At 40.5% G+C, this 23,020-nt stretch overlaps 1 protein-coding gene across 9 annotated transcripts in view; it reads left to right on the top strand.

Annotated features, from left to right (window-relative positions):
• kmt2cb (lysine (K)-specific methyltransferase 2Cb) overlaps window positions 1–23,020 on the top strand; it is a 68,284-nt gene that overhangs the window by 8,871 nt on the left and 36,393 nt on the right. For 7 of the 9 annotated variants that reach the window (XM_034888897.1, XM_034888898.1, XM_034888894.1 and 4 more), the window contains exons 2-14: window positions 442–630; window positions 7,616–7,704; window positions 9,207–9,354; window positions 10,708–10,914; window positions 12,060–12,169; window positions 12,353–12,462; window positions 13,045–13,207; window positions 13,374–13,545; window positions 14,682–14,796; window positions 16,020–16,195; window positions 16,394–16,767; window positions 19,596–19,676; window positions 20,028–20,755. In XM_034888897.1, the coding sequence (XP_034744788.1) occupies window positions 443–630; window positions 7,616–7,704; window positions 9,207–9,354; window positions 10,708–10,914; window positions 12,060–12,169; window positions 12,353–12,462; window positions 13,045–13,207; window positions 13,374–13,545; window positions 14,682–14,796; window positions 16,020–16,195; window positions 16,394–16,767; window positions 19,596–19,676; window positions 20,028–20,755 (2,661 nt within the window). In that variant the 5' untranslated portion in view covers window position 442. The remainder of the gene's footprint in view (window positions 1–441; window positions 631–7,615; window positions 7,705–9,206; window positions 9,355–10,707; window positions 10,915–12,059; window positions 12,170–12,352; window positions 12,463–13,044; window positions 13,208–13,373; window positions 13,546–14,681; window positions 14,797–16,019; window positions 16,196–16,393; window positions 16,768–19,595; window positions 19,677–20,027; window positions 20,756–23,020) is intronic. The other 2 variants (XM_034888893.1, XM_034888896.1) reach the window with 2 other exon arrangements.

Raw genomic sequence — 23,020 nt, 5'->3', positions numbered from 1 at the left:
GTAACTGATTTTGTTTAATGGGCACATGATATTGTCTTATATTGATCGCTTGCAGCTAAATTGAATCAAATCAAAATCTTATGTCTGTGTGTACCAAGTTTTTGATGTCAGCAAATATTGTATCGTTGTCTAAAGACCTAATATAATATTGCACCAAACATTTTATCTACACCCATAGCATTCACCATTACAAGCACTGAGCAGTTTGTAGGGGGTTTTGTTCAGTGGTTGGGTTGCAGCAAAAAGAAAACCTGGAGCCACTTGATGTGGGGTGATGTAGAATACTTCCCGTGACATATCTAGTTTTTCTTTCCATCCACTTTACAAATCTTAAAAGTCTGTAAACTGTTCAGCATCTGTCTATTCTCTGTGTAAAAACTTAACCAAGTATACCTTCCGTGTAAAACATCATGATTCCATGTTTTAAATCTTTTTTTCCAGAATGTCATCAGAGGATAAGACTGTGGAACCCTCTGACCAGGGACCCTCACCGCCCTCCAGCAGTGTAGGGGCCACATCCACAGGAAGTCCTGCCCACTCAGACAAGCGACCACGTGGCAGGCCGCGCAAGGATGCTGCTGTCATCCTACCCCAAGCGCAACCTTCATCCACATCTAAGAACAGAAAGAAGTAGGTTTTTTTGTTGTTGGATATTCAAATTAATCTTATTTTTATTTTTATGCCATAGATAATTCACTCATTCCTTGAAAAAGATGCAATTTGGTGTTGCTGCTGATATAATATAGACTTAAAATGAGATTATTACTTATAAATAGACCTTTTTCAGTATGCCTCAGCCAGGGGCCTGGTTCACTACACTTTCTACCCACATTTATGGTTGTTGTTATTGAAATAGGAGAAGGCAGTGGGGCATCTTGACACACAGGGATGGCCCATTCATATTTCGAGTCATCAATAAAGGCATCCTTTTGGAATAACACTTGAAAGTTATTTCTTCCTAAAGGCTAATTTTTAGTAGTACGTTGACTCAAGGCAGAGTCTACGCTGTAGCCTACGTAAGTCGTTGTGAGGATTTATACTTACACCCTTTTATACTTATTTATATTTAGCGTTTGGCTTTAAGAGAATAGCAGAGTTGGTGTGCGTGGGGAGAGTGTGGGAGAGCGAGTGATGGGGGTTACCTCTGGAGCCATTACCGACTCCGGTGGTGGTGATGGAGAAACAAAGTGTCTCCCCTGTGCTCCCTGACCATGGTTGGAAAGTTGTAGCAGAGAAAGTTAACCTTCTCTTCCACTCATGTTGTTGGAGAATCCTGAAATGAGGAAATGTGACGCTACCATGCCATGGCCAAGGAAACCAAACACAAAGACTGTGGCTCAGTGGTAGAGCTGTTCCTGAACTATGTAAAAAGTGCTTTGAGTAGTTCTTATGCGATCTACAGTCCAATGTGAAGTTACATTTCTGGGTCAGGGTCAGGGTTTCCCCCAGTGTATTGCAAGCACCGTTTCTTACCGGATGGTCTTAATGTTGGGCCCTATGCTTTTTTTAATTCTTAATTTTGCATGTTATTTGTTTATATCTGTTTTGATTATATCTAAAAACTTTTCTGGGGGAAAAACCCTGAACGCAGGGTTTGTATCTACGCATACATACTGTACCTACCGCGTAGATTCAACATAGAACCATAATAAGGCATACAAATCCCACTGAATTTGGTACATAACCCAGAACGAGAAAAGAGACTATCAAACATGGTTCAGGTCCGTCTTTTATCCGCCATTCTAAATCGGCTTACAACAAATTGAATATCAAACTGTGGGTACCCATAGCAACAATACTTGCTTGACGTTATGTTACTAATTAAATCTAATAGGAAAAACTAGACTAACCATGGGTTAGATGGACTAAAAACTTGATTTGGGGTAAGGCCACTTGTGAAATGTCTTATGAGGCATGTTACAAGGCGCCTGGCTTCTTTGTGACTTCCGTAGTAACATATAATGCAGCTTAGAGCTGCTCTGTAATATAATGCAAGCAAGGTTTGGAACTCTCTCCTTAGTCCGTCCTCTCAATCAATCTTAATACTCTGCTCCCAATAGATTGTTTAATCTGCCAGCATCCAGACAATGCGTTAATGCCACAGTGGAAGGATGACCTGGTACACTTAAACAGCAAACATTCAGCAAAAATGTTTTTTTCTTTTTTACTCTTCTTAGAGTTATTTATATTGTTGTAATGGTCTGTGTTGTAATGGTCATTGCTTGTGTAAATTGTTGAGGTGTTAAGGTTGCAGAGAGGTATATAGCTTAGTATTAATACCACAATTATCCCGTCTAAGATTTTATTTAATTACATCCAGTACACCTGCAGTTAGTTCATGTACCATAAAATGTTCCCCTCCACCAACTCTGATCAAAGATCAGGGCTTTGTCGATAGACCTCAGGTTGTACTGCCTTTCAGCCATTTCAATGCTAACTAATTTCTTATCTCACTATTATTCATAAAAACAATAGACTAATGGGTGGCTGGTCCTCTTGGCTTAAAACTACCTGTGTTGTAGTGTTGAGACTAAACTGTGCCAACTGTAATCGGATGATAAGTGACAAGTACAAATTGATTGATTGACACTATGATCAGTTGCATACACTTGAGAGTGTAACAACATTACAGAGCTGGGAATTATCCTCACAGCACAATCTTGTGTTCAGAACAACTGGCTTCCTCTTCTAATGTACAAAAGCAGTGTGTGTATAAATATTAAAATTACCAATGTTAAGTGATAAAAGCCAATTTGCTTGTGACAAAGGAGGATGTGTCAGAAAGCGTTCTTGTAGACATGGTAGTTGGAATTTACTAGATTTGCCCACGCTCCATCTGCTAGTCAGTCCATTTTGGAACAGCATGATCCTTTTCAGGTTTTCCAGGCAGCATGCTGCTAGCTGGAACTACTTACCACAGCATTATTTTCACCTTTTCTTTTTTTCAACTCTTTCTCCCTGTGGTGGGACTGTGGGGGGGGGGATAAGTTGTGCAGGGTATGGGGTTGAATGTTAGTCTGGAGCGTTGTGAGAGAAATAACTGGCTGTCTCAGTGCTGTAATTTGATCCCTCTAGCGTAGTTGTATAATTACAGTTGAATGTTAAGTTGCAGTCTATGAACAGACGTCACAACCACCAACTACTTTGTGTGTAAAACATCAGATTGTTGTCATAGATGGAAATGTCACACACAGATAATTTCTGCATTATGATTTGCCTTCTGGAATCAAAACCCACTTAAATGTCATTAGCTATAGGGTGTAAAAGTGTCTGCTGTGAACATGTAAAGAAGTGCCCATGATACAGAATGCGTGGTACTCATAACATGAGCATGATATATGATGGAAAGATGTAAATGGTTTGCTGCTCTGATGGTGGTGTAAACACGGTTATCTTGATCCTGGTGCATAGCTGTCTGCAACTTAAAATATCTCTGTCCTCTTGTGTCTTGCTGATCAGCTGAAGAATAGTTTCAGAAATGTATACAAAAAATGTATTCAAAAAAGTCACGGTTTAAAAAAAGTCACGGTTTTAAAACAAATTGAAATACATTGTGTTTTAATGGGAAAAATGCTTTTTTTCTTTCTTTCCTTTTTACCCAGACATTTCAAAATAATACATATCAAAGCTGTATTTGCAATACCAGTGTAGAGTAGAATAGCAATTAGACAGTACCGTAGTTACCTGAAACCACTAATTTAACACACAGTTTAACTTCAAAACAAAACGCTGAGTGAACATTACTACCTGCCTTTTCATGTTGGTTTTGAGCGGTATGCACCCATACTAACCTTGAAAACTGTTTTAAAACGGCTAGCTAACGTTAATACAGCGTGTCGGAGGAATACAGCGTCTCCTGCAACGGGGGGGCACAGGGACTGCAGCGTTTGCTAACATTAGCTTCTTGTCTCATCTGGGGTCTGATGAACAGTAAATTCATCAAATTCAGTGTCAACAATGCTATTTCCAATAATCTGTATATTTCGCGGGACCCGTGTGATTGCGGATTTTATGTCGCGGCTTTCGTCGCGGTTTGTCACTTTGCCTGAGATTGAGTGACAAGTAGTCAGTATTCCCCCTGTTTACTTGGTCGCCATGACTTCAAAAGTCCTGACGTCCCGTCACTGTTCTAGTTGTTCGGGGAGAGAGAGCGGATGACAGTTTGCTTGAGTTCAGTAGAGCAGACTGCTCTGATTCGTGTAATTGCGGCATTATGTCTTTTCATAAACAGCTGAAGGAGCGGCGAGCATGGTGTACATACCGGAAACCATGTTGTGTGTCTGCCCTATAACATGGCGGCAGATATTTTACCGAAACACTGAATAATGGAAAGGAAGGTTATCATACCGTCAGAGTCTTATACAGGCCCATCCCTAATTATATATTATAGTTACATATATTATAAAGTAACTGCATATTGATCAGTTGTCATTTTTGATTTGTTGGTCTGTCAGTGAAGATGCTACACATACTAAGTTGTTGCAGTTGTTTTCATAGGTTTATTTTTTTTAATATCACATTTAGTCATGAATTATTTGAAAAATCTTGTTTCTCTTGAGTTATATAAGATCAGATTTTGCCAAATCGAAACTACACCAAGACAGCCCATCTTTGCCCCAGCAACTACTGTGTGCCGTTACAATATCTTTGTTAGTGAGGTTAGTTTTAACCTCATTAAGATATTGAAGTTTGACTCGAGCAGTTAGCCAAAGTTTGCTAGAGGGCTCTTCTGTCATTCGTGCGTTTTCAGGGTTGTTCCTTATCTTGACATGGAAGTTATTTAGAGGGAGGGGTTGATTTGGCATCCAGCCATTTGTGATTTCTCTCTCCAGTGGCACCGAAAATTAGCCCACCCCCCATGTCTCCATCTCCTCCCTCACTTCCAACCCCCTGCATGCTCCTGAGTACCCATGAGACATGCTGCTTTCATTTGGCCTGTGTTTCTCTCCCCACTTATCATGCTAACAATTGATGTTGCTATTTAATTTGTATCCGTGACTATTATTCCCTCCACACGTCGCTTCCAAGATTAGTTTAACAGAGCTTCCATTGGAGGATGCTGACACATCTTTCCATATTGTATGTAAAAGGCGGTTATGTGCTGGTGTGTGTGTGTGTGTGTGCATCTGTATGAGTTGGCAGCAAACAGGCATATGGTTGGAAATGTAGACATGGCAGTCTGATTTGCTGACATTGCACATTCAGTAAGATATGGGAAGGGTTGCACTGTCATAAAGGCTACAATTTAAATTTCATGTTTTAAAATGATAATGACGTCTTTTAAGAAATGACAAGGAGGACTAAGAAAAAGGCTAAGATTACATTTACCATGACACATGAGAGGAAATCTTGAACAGAAGCAGTAATGAGATATTTTTGGGTCACTCAACAGGAGGTAGACACATGAGAAGGGATATCCTAATCAAGTTGTTTTGCCTTGGATCTCAGTCCAAGTCCTTTTTTAATGAGTATTTGCTAATACACTTTTCTGAGCCAGTACTTCCGTACAAACTAAAGCTAGACAGTGCAATTAAATTTACAACAGCACAATATGTTTTGACAACTGAATTAAAATATGTAATTATTGTCAATGCTTTCCTCGATAGTCGATAGCTTTTCCTCAAAAATAATTTGGGGTCATTGTGTCCTATAGAAAGGATTTTTTTAGTATGTAGCTGTTGTGGCAGCTTTGGATGGGATTCGGGCAGCTTCTATTGGTCCTCTGAATGAACTAATGTTTACGTTATTTATTTATTTTTTAAGATTATTTTTGGGGCATTTTAGGCCTCAATTCGACACGACAGCTGAAGACATGAAATGGGAGAGAGAGCGGGAATGAGAGGCAGCAAAGGGCCGTAGGTCGGAGTCGAACCCGGGCCTGCTGCGTCAAGGAGTAAACCTCTATCTTAACGCACATCTACCACAAATGCCTAAGTTTATATGTATATATATATATATAATATATATTTATATTGACATATATTCACTATGTTGGAGGGAGTGATCATTTCGGCATGATTCTCATTTTCAATTAAATTAAAATGTAAATTAAGATGGTGGGATTTTGGAGGCCGGGAACATCTGCAGCAACACAATACCTAATTTAGAATGGAATGTTGACACATTTTTCAATTTGGATTTTGCGCTCTCCCGCAATTTGGAAATTGCAGTAGACCATATTGTAATTTCAATAATATTTCAATTAATGAGCAGTCTTAATTACCTCAAACCACAGCAGTTAGTTTCCCCAGACTGCGCTGTGGTTAACCTACTGCTACACTGTGTTAGGAACGCCATGTTGTGTTTAGACAGAGCACATTAAACATAACGCAAAAGGTCAGTATTGGACCAGGTTCATCACATAAGTGTTTAAATATGAGGAGGACTTGCATGTGGTACTGTTGTTATAAACACAGCAATTGTTTTGGATTCCTTTTTAAAAAATAAGATATTTTTTTTCTCCAACATTACCCTTTTTATTATTTAACATAAGTGTGAATTTGCAAAAAGAAATCAAAGCCCTTTTTAAAATGAATAAACAAGTATCAGTTTGATTGATAGTCCCTGGATTGCACAGTAAAAAAAACAAGATTTAAGTAAATAAATATAAACAAAGATATCTATTATTTGCAAATAAAACAAAAAAAACAAAGTTCTCAAATGAAATTGCCTCAATAAAATAGTCTAAATTGGCAAAACGTTTGGTGCGACACATTTTGGTCAGTGCTGATAAGGTTTGAAAATGGTGTTTTGCATGTGCCTGTTTGTAGGCAGCTGTAAGTGTTGTTCTACTAATAACAGTTATTATTTGGCTCAACATGTACTGCTTTGAAAAAATATACACACCACTATCCACAATAAATCTTTTGCTTATTTGCCTAAAGAACTCAATAGAACACCAGCAATGACTTTTGTATGTATTATGTTGGGGTTTTGATGAACATACTTCTTTGATTTCAATACATTTAATCTTCAGAGACAAAATTGTGCCACAGCTAGGCTATAAACTAAAAATGTGTTGAATATGATGATTTTGCAGGTCAATTTGTGCACATTCATGATTAGATAATTGTTTGTTCTGTCTTTATTACATAGCTATTAACATTTAATAAGTCATGTCTGTTCTCTGATTTGAATTTCAACGGGAGCATGTTTAGTTAGACTCTAATGAGTCCCTGTCCCTCCAGTGTCTGTAAATGATAAAGGTATTTGTCCCATGCTGCTTTGAAGATGAAAACACACGTATCAATTGTTGTGTATGAGCAACATTACATTTTGATTCATTATAACCATGTAACCTAGTCATTTAATGCCCGGTGCCTTTTTGTTTTAATACCCAATCTCTTAACCTGAATCTTTAGCATCCTTATCTAGATTGGCCTACCTCCATCTTTAAACCTGACTACCAGTCTGTATTGTACACCCCCCACTACCACTCTTCCGCCCAGCGCATTGAGTGCCTCCATTAAAAATCAGTGACAGCTGTGACTATATTTAACTAATTCATGACCGCCACCCCCCTCCTGACACAAAGCAAGGCACTTTTTCATGTCTTGTTCTTTTCTCTTTTTTCGACTGCCTCTGTTTATTTGTTTGTGTCTCTTCCTTACCCTAGGGGTCGCACCAGAGGAAGGGTTGTTGTGGATGAGGAGGACAGCATGGACGGGACTGAGATAACAGAGTCCATAGGCCCTCAGGACACAGGTGAGACTTTGCAATCCACTTTTTTGATCCATTATGTAAACGTTGGTTACATTTATAGTAATATAAGACTTGAACTTGCACATCAAGGCAGTCTCCTGCTGATTGTGCTCCGATAGGGTATTTCAGTAAAGGTAGAAGAAAAGTCTCCCTCTCCTGGAGAAGGATAGATGAGAGCTTTTTCTTGGCACCCCATGCTTCTACTTCAGGGCTATAATTGAAAGGGTTTAGCTTGAGCTGTGAAGCTGCAGTGGGTGTGTATTTTTTTTTTTCCTCCCCTTACTGCTTCCATCTTTCCTCCTGCGCCGAGATTGGTATTGAGGTGCAGTGGGAAAGAGCCCTAGGCTAATGCCCTCTAAAAGCTTTTTAAAATCCCATCAGTCTCTTCAGACCCATTTATGTGCTTTTTTATGTGTGTACATCACATCACGTGCCCATGCCTCCCATTCTCATACATCTCAGTGCTGCCCTGTTGCTGTGCTGGAGATATTCTGCCAGTGGCTAGCTTTACTTTTATTAGCTGTAGTTGATGTTACACAAACAATAGCCAATCATTAGGAGTTTTAAAACATTAACAATATTCCCTGTGTTAGTTCTTTTGGAAAAAAACGACTTGCACTTGACTTTTCCCTTTTCAGTCTACTCCAATGTCCACTAAAACTCCGGTGGTTCTCTCAGCGGCTCTCTCTGCCTCCAGGCGCCAAAATGAAGTCTACAATTTCTATACAGTTTTGTCCTAAAAGTGATATGTATGCAGCTGAGATCAAGCAGTAAATCTGTATGTGCTTTTAGAGGGTCAAGACTTGGGATTCATAGTGAAACATTATGTGCTTATCAGAATAACAATGTTATTGTTTATTAATAAAAAAACAAAGGTGTCTCGCTCATGGAAAGTAGTCTGCATTCAGTTATTTGGAGGTAAGGAGCTTGAATATCTCCTTGTCTAATTCCACTGGATGACAGTGAATCATTGCAGTATTAACCTAATTACATTTCAATGAAATGTTAATAAAAATTCTGCATGGCCCAAAGTCTCAGTGAGAGATACTTTTGGGAGTTGTTTTGTATGATTAGCACAGGGAATTGAGCCCTTGTTTTATAATTTAGATCAAAAGCACTCATAATAGTAAGACAGTTGAGTTTAGTTGTATTTCAGGCATGATATTTCCCATTAATATTAAACCCCACTTCTTAAAACATTTTGGCATCTGTAATTCTTGTTTGTGGGTCAATCAATGCTTGAGCATATCGTCCCCATATTTTACCACCCTTCTCACTAATAAAGCTTGCGTTTTTGGCCTGGAGGATTGGACTAGAACACAATAAACCTAAGACCCTGCCCTATGCTGAATTTACAGTAATAATTTGCAATGAATTGAAGAGCAGCTAATAGCATTGAGGCCAATGTTGAATAGGCCGCAATTCTCATAAATGCTTTGGAGAGATTAAATGCTTAGTCGTTTCTTACTAACTAACTGATTCTTTTATGTTTTTGTTACCATCAGAAACACCAATCCAGCCAGTGGAAACTGTGGAAGTGGTGGTCACTGAGGTTCCAGAGGAGGACAAGCCCTCTTCCCCTCTGCCACAGAGCCCTCCAGCTGAGAATTCAGCAGGGCCATCTGTCCCAGCTAGTAGAGAAGTCAATAGCAGGTTCGAAACATTAAACTTTGCCCATAATTGTTTAGAAAGACACACACACGCACAGATGTTTACTTCTCAAAGGGTTTATATGAATGTGTACATGTATAAGCATTTGTGTCCAGCAATGTGACATGCTGTTTGCCTTGCTGTGTGCACATGCATGGGTGAAATGAAATGGAGTCATCAGTTGGTAGAGCCAACACTCTCCTCCCAGGTGCCACTGTTAAAGGTTGTAATCGATCTTGTGGTCTGTCTCTGCTATCGATGTTGGTGATGGAGGGCACACCAACAGAATCTCCTGGGATCTTATTAACAAGTCCTCTAAAAATGTGATAAACATTGTTAAAGTTCTCAACAACTCTTTTTTTATTTTTTATTTTTTTTTCCACCATACATCCATAGGCGATGTGTCGCTGTTTTTGTTCCGGTGCTGCCTGCTCGTATATTCGCAGCTGTCTGGAGCTCTGTGCCCTGCTGTTGCCTAGAAAAGGCAGTTGTTATTATAACCTTATTTTTAGTTTCATAAACCTTCCCCGAATCAACTAATATGTAGGATATTACTGCAGACAGCCCTCCTCTTATGTTGCAACTTGTCGTTTTGCTATTTAGAAGCCGGCAGTATTGAATACAGTGAACCCTCGTTTTTCACGGGGGGTTACGTTCCAAGAAGAACCCGTGATAGGTGAAATCCGTGAAGTAGTAACCTTTATTTTTTTACAATTATTATATACAATGAAATACTCTATAATACATTGACAACAAAGAAGAAAATCTTTTTACAGGCCCAAGCATTTATGGCCCAAGCAAAGTACTGGATAAACGTTTTTTTTTTTTTTTTTTTACAAGTAACTACTGTAAAATAATCATTATAATCATCAATACGAACTGAAGGCTTCAAATGTCGGAGATCAGCACCGCAGCACAGTGCATTTTCATTAGTCAACGCACGCTTCTGATGTATGATTTATGTGAGAGTAACAACTGAAATTTATACGCACACACAAATGCAAAACCTGCCTACCGAAATGATGTACATATTTATTTGCATATTGAGCGGGGACGTGATATCTGAATCGGATCTGAAGTGGTATTCAAGACACATTTGAAAACACATTTTATCGCCAGATGGGGACACCGTCCAATTGTGATCGAATCACTCAGATCCGATTTTAACACCAGGTGGAAATGTGGCCAGTGTGTGCGCTTTTCTCACAAATGTAGGCAATATGCTTATACCGGTAAGCAGTATGCTGCTGCCAGAGTAGGAAGGCCTTAATTCATGGTGACATGCGTGGCGCTGTATTAATTCACAGTAGGTATATATAATTAAACAACCCCTACCACTCATTTTCTTTGTTTCAGTGAACGTCTCTGTGCCTTCTGTTACTGCGGTGGCCGTAGCCTGCTGGGTCAGGGGGATCTGCAAGTATTCAGCACCACGCCTCAGCTTGAATCACTCTTCAGTCACAAGGGTGGTAGAGGCTCAACAAACGAAAGCAGTGACGGTGATAAAACCACTCAGCCAAAAATGGCCGGAGAGACCACCTCAGGACAGAGGGAAAAGACAAAGTAAGTGGGCCTGGCTAACACCAGTGTCATAAGTGGTTTGGCTGTCAATGTTGGTCAGGATACTTAAGTCATCTGGGATGAGTACCTGTAGTAAGAAACTGGACACTGATGGAGAAATAACAAATGTAGTAAAATATTTAATGTGACTTGGGTTTTCTGCTGTTTTTTTGGTCAAAAATGTATTAATTTATTTTGGGTCATCATCAGGTGAAGGGTCCACATGAGTTATATCCGTAGAGGATCATATTTGCACACCTTTCCTATCAAAAGACCCTCTTCGGTCTCTTTTTGACTGCTGCCTAATTGTTTTGGTCCTTTGGAAGCAGTTGGGTGTCTCTCTGGGTCCCCAGTGACGTAATGGGCAGTGAGAGCCGGATGGGTCCGGCCGCATGCCAAGGCAACGAGAAGCTGTGGTGGTGGTGTTACTGCTGTGTGATTGGTCATTATGGACAGAACTTGGTTGTGCCACACAGGCATGGGGGGAGCACAGGGCAAGAGGAGAAATTCTTTATTTATTTGTCAGGGAAGCAGAGAGGGTGGACAAAGGGCAATACATGTGAGGAGGTAGCAGAAGAAAATTTCATGATGAGGTGATGAAACTTTGGCTGAAAACAATAGGCTGTCAAGGCTGTGTCGTGAGGCTGGCATCCTGCTTCCAGACACCAGTCTCTTGATTTTGGCCATTGGTTTGTTTACTGGAACTAAGGTCCTTTTTAAATGCTAATGCTCCCTCTCCACATTTTCCGCATGCTATGCAGCTCACTAGTTCAAGCCAGGGACTCAGGGAAACGCATCCTTTTCAACAGATTTCATGAGACAGAACAGCCAGCCTCTTGTGCACACGCCAAACAAGATGGCCCTCTTCCTCCTCCTCCTCTCCCTCCTCCCCCACCGCTTTTTATTTGCTCTCTAACATTTTCCCCCAGCTCATTCTCTCGGTCTTCTTCTCTTTGCTTTTGTAAAAACTGAACATCGTCCTTTACCTCAATGTCTCTAGTCTCGATGCATTCCTAAATTGACTGTCTGTCCTTCTGCTATCTCAAATATTATAGCTGTTCTCTTCTATAATATTAATAATAATAATTACTATTATTATTATCAAAAAAAAAAAAACTTGGCTGACCAAACCTCTTGTTTTGTTCCAGTGGGTCTGAAAGCTGCGAGGAAGAACCAGACCCAGCCAGTCGATTTTGGGATGAACTTTCTCATGTTGGCCTTCCGGAAGATCTTAACGTCCAGTCTCTCTTTGAGTCAGGTAAGGACAATTGACATTTTTACTCCTTTTTACAAAGTATTGATAGCACTTTTAAACGACACTTAATATTTTTCATGAATGCATTATCAGTAAAAGCTCAATTTGTTGTTGCATAATCTGCACCAGATACGAATTGGATCATCCTTAATAAGAAGCACCTTTTTATATGTCTTGAAATTTCAGGGCAATGCTGGGCACATCAGAGTTGTGCCTTGTGGTCCGAAGGTGTTTGTGAGGGCGAGGGACAATCTCTGCTTAATGTGGACAGAGCCATTGACTCAGGGAGCACAAAGGTGAGTCAGGGGAGAACATCCGTGGACTAATAGGTGTTAACACCATTTTAATGTGTTGGGGCAGCAGGGAGGGACTGCTTCAGTGAGGCACAGCAAAGCTGATGGATCAGACTGGCTGGTAAAGGTCGGCCCGGCAGCGTGGATCTCTCAGCTGTGAAATGGAAAAGGTCACGCCACTCAACAGCGCTGAGCTCTCCTGGCAGCTTAGCTCCTAGTGTTAGCAGTGGCACAGCTCTCCAATTGCATTTGCTGCCCATTGGACGTGTAGCCCATCAGCAAGTCTTGCACTTGATCTCCAGAGTGGCTATTAGTGCACACTCATGGAACTGAGAGGAATATGGAAGGGATGATGTTCTGGCATGAATGGGACCAGGGGGTTTTAAACAGTTCTGAAAACAGTTGTTCTTCTCCAAGCCAGATGACTATTTTCCAAAGGGACATTGAAGGATCAAGCACTGTCTTTATTCAAGCTTAGTCATTCATAAAAATGTTTTGGAGTTTGTTATTGGCTTGACCATTAATGAAATTAAGTTTTGGATTAAGACATTTTAGACATATGTTGGGATCTTTCTTTCTCTGCAGCACTGTGCATACTGTAAGCGCCTTGGAGCATCCGTCAAGTGCTGTGCTGAAGGATGTGCTCAACTCTACCATTTCCCCTGTGCGGGGGCAGCTGGGACCTTTCAGGATATCAGGAGTCTCTCTCTCCTCTGCCCAGAACACATTGAACTGGCCATTCACAAATGTAAGTCAAGTAGTTTTAAAAACATACAGCAATAATACAATAATTTACTTAAGTAAAAATTAGAAATTTGACGAAAACACATTGTATCAACTGTACTGTCTGATAGAAGATTGTCTTGCTTATTTTCCCAACGTAAATTCTTTTTCTTTCATTTTTCTGCCCATAGTTGTAGATGATGTACATTGCACGCTATGTGATAGCCCAGGGGACCTACTGGACCAGCTCTTCTGCACCAGTTGTGGTCAGCATTACCACGGGATGTGCTTGGACATGGCTGTGACCCCTCTAAGGAGGGCAGGTTGGCAGTGCCCCGAGTGCAAAATCTGCCTGACATGCAAGTGAGTCACCTTCCCATTTGCCTAAATAATGTATCTCAGACTGAATGTTTTTGTCCACTCTATCGTCTCTTTTATGTTTCGTGTTACTAATTTTCTCTATAGCTAACATGCATCGTGCCTACTGCTTGTTTGTTTACCTCTGTGGTTTGTGAGGAGCTAACTAGATGTTGTACCCTGAAGCTCAGCCTTGTAACATCTGACCTTATTTAAACAGCCCTAGAGCTCTGCTAGCAACCAGGCCTTTTTGCCTTAGGTGGACACTGTCCAGAGAGTCTGTTACATATATACGTAGAAATTCTTACATAGAAATCCTTTTGTCATTGCCTGTGCATAAAAATAGCTTTTATTGTGGAAGTTATACCAATCGTCACATTTTCACTCAATAGGACCACTACTAGACTACTATCATTATTAAACATTGTCCTAAAATATGAACAATAATGTTGCCCTCAGTGGTTTTTTTTACTAGCTACCTATGGAAAAATCCAGCACATAGATGGCACATTAGAATAATGTTACGTGACTCATGTTGACTCATTTTACATACAGTTTAACAAAATGTAAATGCTGAGGAAACATTGCTATATTTTTCATGTTGGTTTGAGCATTAGGCCTGTGCACCCAGCTGGAAAAAGTTTTAAACAGTAAGGGAATACAGCGTGTCAGGGGAATACAACGTCTGCTACAGCGGGGGGGCAGAGGGACCACAGGGTTAGCTAACGTTAACTGTTCCCAGACAACAGAGTTGGATTTGCCATCTGTTTTCTGACAAATAAGAAAAGACAGCACATATTACATGTAGCTATGGCAGGATCAGGCTGGTTTTGTATTCTGATTAATTCATTACATTTTTTCGTTTACATGATAATTAATGGAATTTGTTATTTGCCATAACGCTGAGAACAGATCATTTCAAACAAAGTCTCAAAAATGTACACCCAATTTGGAAAATCAAAGGAAAGCAAGTGCTCAACTGAGAACTAAAGCATTATAAAAAAACAACAACAACAATTGTTTAGGAAACCTCCTCAAGATGAAAACATCATCGATATGTATCTGCGTAGGTTTTTGCTGTTGATGTGCAGTATATCGATGTTCTACACCTTACATACAACCTTTTCTTTCCCTATTTGTAGGAACCCGGGAGAGGACACAAAAATGCTGGTGTGTGACATGTGTGACAAAGGCTACCATACCTTCTGTCTACAACCTGCTATAGACACTCTTCCCACCAATGGATGGAGATGTAAGGTAGGAAAGACCTCATATGATTCTGGGTGGCTTAAAATAAGGTTTAATCTGACTGGTATGTAAACATACTTTAGAGTTACTTTACTATTAAAGTGCCAGCCTATTGTTTCCCCCAGGTATAATTTTGCAGCAGCCTGCAACACAAAATCCCCACTGTATGTGGGCGTTAATATTCAATGGAAAAATATTCAAGATATGAATCTTTGCTCTGGCACATAGTAAAATGTCTACTACCCATGAGAATATTACTTTTTTCGTGGTTTGGATTTGTACTTTGTGTGGTTAAGAAATGACTCACACCAGCTGATCTTTTTGAAGGTTTCAGTTCAGTCTCAGTGCCGAAAGAAAACACTGTGTGTGTGTGGGTGTGTGTGTGTGTGTGTGTGTGTGTGTGTGTGTGTGGGGGTGTGGGTGTGTGTGTGTGTGTGTGTGTGTAGATGTGTGTGTGTGTGTGTGTAGATGTGTGTGCATGTTAATCGCACACATCCCTCAGTGCAGCCCCGCCATCCTCCTCCAGCAGAATAAATGTTGTGCTTGTCACTCAGGTGACTGGTTAACACACCAACCAGTTTTCTGCAGTGGTCTGAGAAGGTGGTTTTTGGCAATAGAGCCAGAAGGTGATTTAAAGGTCTTCACTGTCTGACTCAGCCTGCCACCAACCCCTGTCCCCACTCACATGGTAGTTTGGTTCTGAGTGCAAATGTCTGACTGAAGTAGCAATCAATAAAGAATTAGTTATTTCTTTTAGTTTCAATGCACTGTCATGTACCTCTATCATGTCTGAGCATCAGAATGGCAGGCTAAACTTGAGACAGAGGCTTACTCAAGCGGAGTGGCTGGCCAGTCTAAGCTGCAAAGTAACTAAATTGCTGAGAAAAAGTATGTGCTGGTAAACTTTTTCTGAACAAGCTTCATGACCGTGTCTTGGAAAATAACCAACTAGCTAACAAATTTGATGCCAATGTTTTAAAGGTTTATTTTTTTGGCATTCATTAAACACTGGTTAATCTATTATCTGTTTGATTAGAAAACTGCCTTGTAAATCCATTTCATCAGGGCCAGGGTCATATTCCCCAGGTCTACCTCATACGTTTAGCTGGAAAAGAGTTACAGTGTATAAAGATACTCACATGTGCTGTAGACCTGGACAGATTCCATCCTTGGACTCCCTGTATTTTATTTGTCTTGAGACTGAGAGACATTTTACTCCTTTTGCTCCACAGAACTGTAGAGTATGCATCCAATGTGGAACACGAACCAGCGTGCAATGGCACCACACCAGCTTGCTGTGTGAGAACTGCGTCCAAAACCAGGACCCTGCTCTGTGCTGTTCTATGTGCTCCTGCATCCTGGACCCTGAGCATCACAAAGACTTAGTCTTCTGCCAGACTTGTAAGAGGTAAGGAGCACTTGTCTTTATCTTTAAATACTTTAAACGCAACACTTTTTTTCCTTGTTTTATTCCTGTAGCAATTGTATGTTCCCTGATAACAATAAGGAAACACTAGTAAACCCTCAGTAATAAATGTGTCAAATTTTATATTTCACAGAGATCCTTGTCAAACAATCTCTTAAAATTCCTTTGCCTTCCTTTCAGATGGCTACACCTGGAGTGCGAGCGTCAGAACTCAGGCCAAGCAGAAATCCACCCCAGAGAGGACTATGTTTGTTCCAACTGCAAGTCTCCTGCTGCAGAGCAGGCGCTACAGGCAGAGGATATGGACACCGGCCCAGAGCTCAGCCCTCAGCCAGCCTCCATGCACACAGACTCTGAGACTGGTCTACAGCTGGCTCAAAAGCACACAGACCTAGAACCTGGCACTCAGCGGCCTCCTGAAATGCACAATGACCCCAAACCGGAATTACTTGCTGTTCCACTGCACTCAGATCCAGAGCCTGTTCAGGCTACCGTCCAGGAGGAGATGCTGGCCACGTCAGCCCAGAAGCCTGGTGGGTCTTTGTTCCGAAAAGGTTACATTAAACACAGAAAGATGACTGCTCTGATTTTTTTTTTTGTTTTATCTTTAAATCTTCAAGTCTTAATTTTCCTCAAAGCCCCAAGTGCCCCTCCTGAGAATCGAATCTGTTTTATCACCATATTAATCATTGCTTGTTATTGTAAGGACAGACCAAGGAATGTAGCGCTTTTGATTATACAACATCATACACACAAGCACAGGGTCATACGATTGAAAAATGAAAGCCAATCTTTGTAGTTGAAGGTTCATTTACTCAGCCTCTAGCCATTCAGAAGCAGTTTTAAAGTTCGGGCCCTGCAACACAAATTTGGGGTTTAGTGTCAGCGCAGATGAAGTTTTGAAAGTCTGAGTTGTTGCAGATGAAAGCATTAGGAGTTGTTTAGACTAAGAACAGAGTGAAAAAATCCCTCTTTTATGTGGATGATTTTCTGATGGCTCCCCAATAACCAGATGGCGTCCTACTAGTGACAGATTAAAGAGACTCTTTTGTCTTGGTAACTTTGTGTTTTGAAATTTAGAAGTTCTTTGTTTCTCCCTCCTGTCTCCTGAGTCTCTAGCTTGTGCTGTAAGTCTATATAAATGAGAAATTGGTACATGATTTATTTAATGCGTAGCTAAGTAAAACGCCATGAGGCAGTGATGGGCACTTGAGTCTGACTCACTCTGCTAATCACCCTTAAATTTGACTTGACATTGTGTGTGTGTGACAACATTTTTTCAAGTTAGAACCAATAAGGAAACTTGGGACCTGACTCAAACAACCAACCCAAATGTTTTTTGAGTTTATCTGGCTAGATGCTATTTAGTAGAAGAAGCACCATAGTAAAGCCCTTCCTTTGCAACATCTGTGATTCATTGTGGTGCAAGCTGTACGAACACGTTGAGTTACGTGATGCTGGTATCTGCCTGTATGAAGCTCGGGCCAGCTTCTCCACTCCATATGAGTTCTGCCAGCAGTGGAGTGAAGCATCAGGAAAGATAAGGGTGAGCTGGGGATGCCAGTGGTACCTATGTTGCCCACTCTGTCTAGACTGCAGACTCCTCTGGCAGTAGAGACTAGCTAGAAGCAGCACGATGGTGCTGATATTAGATCCTCTGTCTGCAAACCTGCCTTGGAGCTACACTTGGTCATTCATGACTGCTCAAACAAGTTGCTTGCTCTGCATGCACATGCGCTCTCCCTTTACTAGTTTTTCCCTGTGGTCATGAGCCGCTTTATCGTTGGATTAATATGACAAGGCGATGCTTCCCCCATTGTAGTTTTTAAGATTCGTTAACTGATTTGTGTATTGATTTAAGAGAAGCTTTAGGAGGCTATGTTGAGCAAAATGAGATAGATTTATCTGTTTTTTTCCATTCACATCAAAAGCCTCTTTAAAATTCTCTCTACTCTCTCGGATTTTGGGTCAAAACCTTTTACACTAATGTTTAAAATTGTACTTTATTTTTAAGAGTAGGAAATGTATTTTAATAATAATGTGCTGAAATGTACTTAAATATTTGTAGATTTCTTTTACTTACTTTTTGACTTTATGTGAGATCTCGACTACGCTGCCAACCATGTGCACATGTAATGTAATTAAAGTCATTAACCAGAGCTGTTTATCACCTGCCAGGATTCTCCACCACTCATTTAACAGCAGGCTTACTGTGACTCAACTGACAGATGCTGTTAGATCCATTCCTTGACTGCAAGTTAGACCTGAATTATGGCCTCTGCTGCAATCAAAGCCATGTATTTATCTTAACCATCACCTTATTCACTGTAGGAGATATAGGAAGTAGGGTGCTAATATGAATGAGAATGTGTGTTCAGCTTGGTCAATAGTTGGAGGCCCATCTCCTAAATGACTTTCTGGCATAAGCACCGGATGAGCACCTGCAAGCTGCACAGTCATGAGCCCAGAGCACACAGACCCTGGGATGTTGGTTGTCATGGTTACTCCCTTCCCTGGCAGAGATGCTTAGCAGGTGCATGTGTGTGTCAGGATCAGTGTGACATGGGAAATTGTGGATTGAAATGGTGGGTGCCTCGTTAAGACTAGGCTATCTGTACGGTCAGAGGCTGTCTGGCAGAATATTGGCTGGATGTGTGGATGCCTGATAGCCAGGAATGACTAGTTCTATTCATACCAGACTAGTCAAATGCATTGATGTTTAAATACAAAACGAAATGGAGAGTCAGGATAGGAGACGCTACAAAACCAAATGGAGAGAGAGAGGGAAGAAGACACTAGATTAATACTAAAATAGTGCATGAAGCTTATGAAGGCATGCCATGTTGTCTTTATGTGCATTGTGACCGCTTGTTACTTGAAAGCCATTCCTTTTCAGTAACAGTCTGTCACATCCTTTTTAAGGCTAATGCACCAGAAAATGCAAGAATTAAAATGAATGTTAAATCCACATATAATGTATATTAAACTATAAAGAATTCCCTTTTCTATTTGTTGGCGCAAGAGATAATTGGTGATCTGACTGCAACACAATGTTTAAGTTGTTCAGTGTTTTTTCTAAAGGGAGAAGACCTTCGTCGACTTGGGGGTTCCCATTATTGTACAGTCTTGTTGGTTTTACCATTAGTTTTGAAATAATGGGTGGATGATATTGATGCAAGCAGAAATATGTCTTTCCTCTCAATCAGCTTGACTGCTGGGTATCCAAGCCCAACATTTTCCCATGCTCCATTTTCTTTATTCCCTTACAACTTTATCTTTAATGTGTTCATAATCTCCCAAGACTATTAGTTCTTATCTATTTCTTTCTGTTAAATATCAATATCATAATCTTTTTCCTATTTTTCAATCTTCTCTCTTTTAGAAGTCTCAGTGGATGCAGATGTTGTAGAGAAACGGGTTACTGAACCTTCTGTCAACAAAATCCTATCAGAATTCAAATTAGGTTTGTACACACAATCTAATCTGCATTGTGAAACCTCATACTGATTTGAATTATTGCAACCGTGATTGTTGTGGTGAAGTTTGTATGAATAAACTTCGAGCATAACAACTATTAAAATGCTCTATAAACATTGTATACAGGTAGTATTAGTCTGAGTCTCCCCACCGCTTCCACGTCATTTATATAAGTTGCGTTCTATTTACTTACCATTTCTTTAGTAATGTTGATTACTTGAAACATTAACATTACATTGTATTGGTGTACACTTTGTTTCTTTCTTCATGTGTTAATGTGCATGTTGTAAAGCTGTCCAAATATGTTCTTCTCACCACTGTGTATTTCCTCCTACAGAAACAAAACCAGCAGCAATAACCCAGCTTACAACTACAGAGAGGCCTGCGTGTTCAGCGACTCCCAGCCAGGAGTCTGAGTTTTTGCCAGCCCAGTTTTCTATGGAGGCACTACAGACACAGGATACCACATTACAAATCAAACCAGCAAAGACAGAGGCCTGCCCTGAGCAGGGCATGGCCAACCCCAGCACAAAGGATTTTAAGGCCATCATCTCAACCACCAAAGAACCAAGTACTGCATCAGTACCTTTCTCGGACCAACCAATGGAAGTGTCACTACCCCAGCCTTTGAGAACGGATTTAGTCAGGGCTTCATTCTTGGAAACTGCTCCAGAAGAAATTAACAATGAGAGGATGGAGGGTATTTTTCACAGGAACCTGGCAGAGACTGTTAAGCCCTCAGCCTCTAATACATCAGAGGACATGTACACTACACAAGAGAGCAAGCCCAATCAGTCATCTCTCAGCCTACCTTCAGAGGAGAAACCACTCAAGACATCTGTGGAAAGGTTGGCAGAAATGGTTTCTTCTCCTTGCCACTCCTCCCCTCTGGGCAGAGGGACATCTCCCAGAGAACTGTCCCAGGCCCAGATCCTACCTTCACTGGGTGACTACAGCTGTGTAATACCCACCACCACCCTTATACCGCTCACCCCTAAGATTGGCATGGGAAAGCCAGCCATCACCAAGAGGAAATTTTCTCCTGGGAGGCCACGAGTAAAACAGGTAGGAAACTGAATATCATGTCACGGAAGACCACTGATTGGTTCATTTTCTGGCTCATTATGTCTTTCTCACTGCCCCAGCCCAAGTAATATACCCCTGGATGTTAGGCTAATAAAGGGTGCTCATACTTTATATACTCCTAAATGACCTGTGTGTAGGTGTCCTGTGGGCTTTGCTCTATGAAGGTGGTTTAGGTGTTTTGGTGGGTTGGTTGAAGCTTACATGGTTTAGGATGTTCTTCAGGAATGTTTTTAAATGTTTTCTCAGTCCAGTTATACCTTGCACGACACCATGCAAGCATAGAGGAGGCCCGCGTGGCGAGTGATGCTTTTTCTCAACTCATTGTGCCCTTTCACGTGTTTTTGCACCACATAACGAGTTAGTCACAGTGTTAAAGCCAAGCTCAGTTGAAGTGTTAATTATTGCCAGTGGGAATTATGGTTTTTTTAATAGCTAAAACACCTTTTCCTGAGAGTCCTCACCTTATTCCACCTCAGTGGCATTGTCATCCATCACTGTTCATCTCTTTTTTTTGTTAAAATCCTGTACCATTGTATTTTCCCATTTAGGAAGAGCATTCATCATGTCAAACATTTCCGTGACCATTACCATGTTCTACATGTAATATCTCCCTATTACACCATCAATTGCAGTGGGTCACTTGCGACTGAAAAAACTCTTAATCTTCTAATATTAGTGTCCCCGTGTTGTTAAAACGAATACGTTATAATAGAAACATTGAATGTAGACTCTCACAGACAAATAATAATGGGAGTTGAATCACACCCATGGCTATGATATATTATGAATGATGCTGGTAAGGGTAGATTAATTTAGTTTGCAAAATGTGTTTTTTTTCCCCCAGATATATCCCATCTCTTAAATAAACATAACATGGCTCAAACTAATTTGTTACACAAGGCCTGGGGAAATCTATTATAGAAATGTGAAAGTTGCTCCTCTTTAGTCCAACATGCTTTTTGTCTGATGTGCTCATGTGCTGCTGTGTAGGGCTGTAATCAACCAATGAAAATCTTGGTCAACTGAAGTCCTGAAACTTAGACTGATTTAGATTAATTAACTGTACTGTCCCACAGTCCTTGTCCACCTAAATTAATTATAAAAACATTTAAAAAAAACTAGTAGGCTATTTGCAGTATATTGAATCGTTTTTGACCTAATTATTTTGCACTGAAATGACACTCCTCTGCCGGCTCTGACAGCGATGCATCACCTACACATGCGCAATATCATAGCCTATAATTTCTGAAATGTCCTTGCACAGATCGGCTGAACGTAGGCTGAGACACGAATAGACATAGGAGTAGGCACGCCCACTTTAATTAATTAATATATATATATATATATATATATATATATATATATATAAACCCAACATATCTGTGGTCAAGCTCAGTGCCTTGCTGTTTAAACTGTGAAACTTTCTCTCTTAGTCCCTCACAACTCGCGGTTAGTCCATGCATGATGGTGTGTCGTGCTGGCGCTGTGTAAGGCAAGGCAAGGCAGCTTTATTTGTATAGCACATTTCAGCAACAGGTCAATTCAAAGTGCTTCACACAAAATCAGTTAAGCAGATAAAACAAAGTTACAAACATTTAAAAATCATGTAGGCCTATCCAAGTTCGGATACCACTTCGACATGGTAGAGGAGGACTGACTGACTGTAAAACTGTCAAAGTGTGAAAGTGTTTCACTGTGAAAGTAAAACACAAGGGGTGTGTTCTGAAGACAGACCCTATAGCAATTAGTGCTTTCCATCCATAGATCATAACTTCCTATGCTTCCACCTGGTCAAATTAACACAGCAAAAAAATCGGAACGTATCGACCAATAAATGGACTACTCACTGGGAGACTACAGCCCTACTGCTGTGCTGACGCAATTCCCCTTGTCTTGTGAACATGCCAAACATACACGGTTGTCATGACGAGAGGTTATAGGGCCTCTTTCCTGCTGTGTATGATGCCCTGGCAATTATCCGTTTAAAACGCAACTAACGAAATTTTGCTTCACAGTTTTGCATTTTCAAAAAGTCTATTAGAAACATTCCTCTTAAACTCATATGCATGATAACTCTAAGGATTGACTTTAACACAGACTGTAACCTAAAACTTATCCTGTTAATATTTTGGCACATCAGATGCTTTCTAACACTGTAGCTCTGCATAGATGGATGTGTATTGGGTAGTTCCCAATTGGCCACACTAGAAGCTCACTACATCTCTCTAACATCTTTCTTTATAT

This window comes from Etheostoma cragini, chromosome 12 (assembly GCF_013103735.1).
Source record: "Etheostoma cragini isolate CJK2018 chromosome 12, CSU_Ecrag_1.0, whole genome shotgun sequence".
Taxonomy (NCBI): Eukaryota; Metazoa; Chordata; class Actinopteri; order Perciformes; family Percidae; genus Etheostoma; species Etheostoma cragini.
This window is presented reverse-complemented; position numbering and strand designations above follow the sequence as displayed.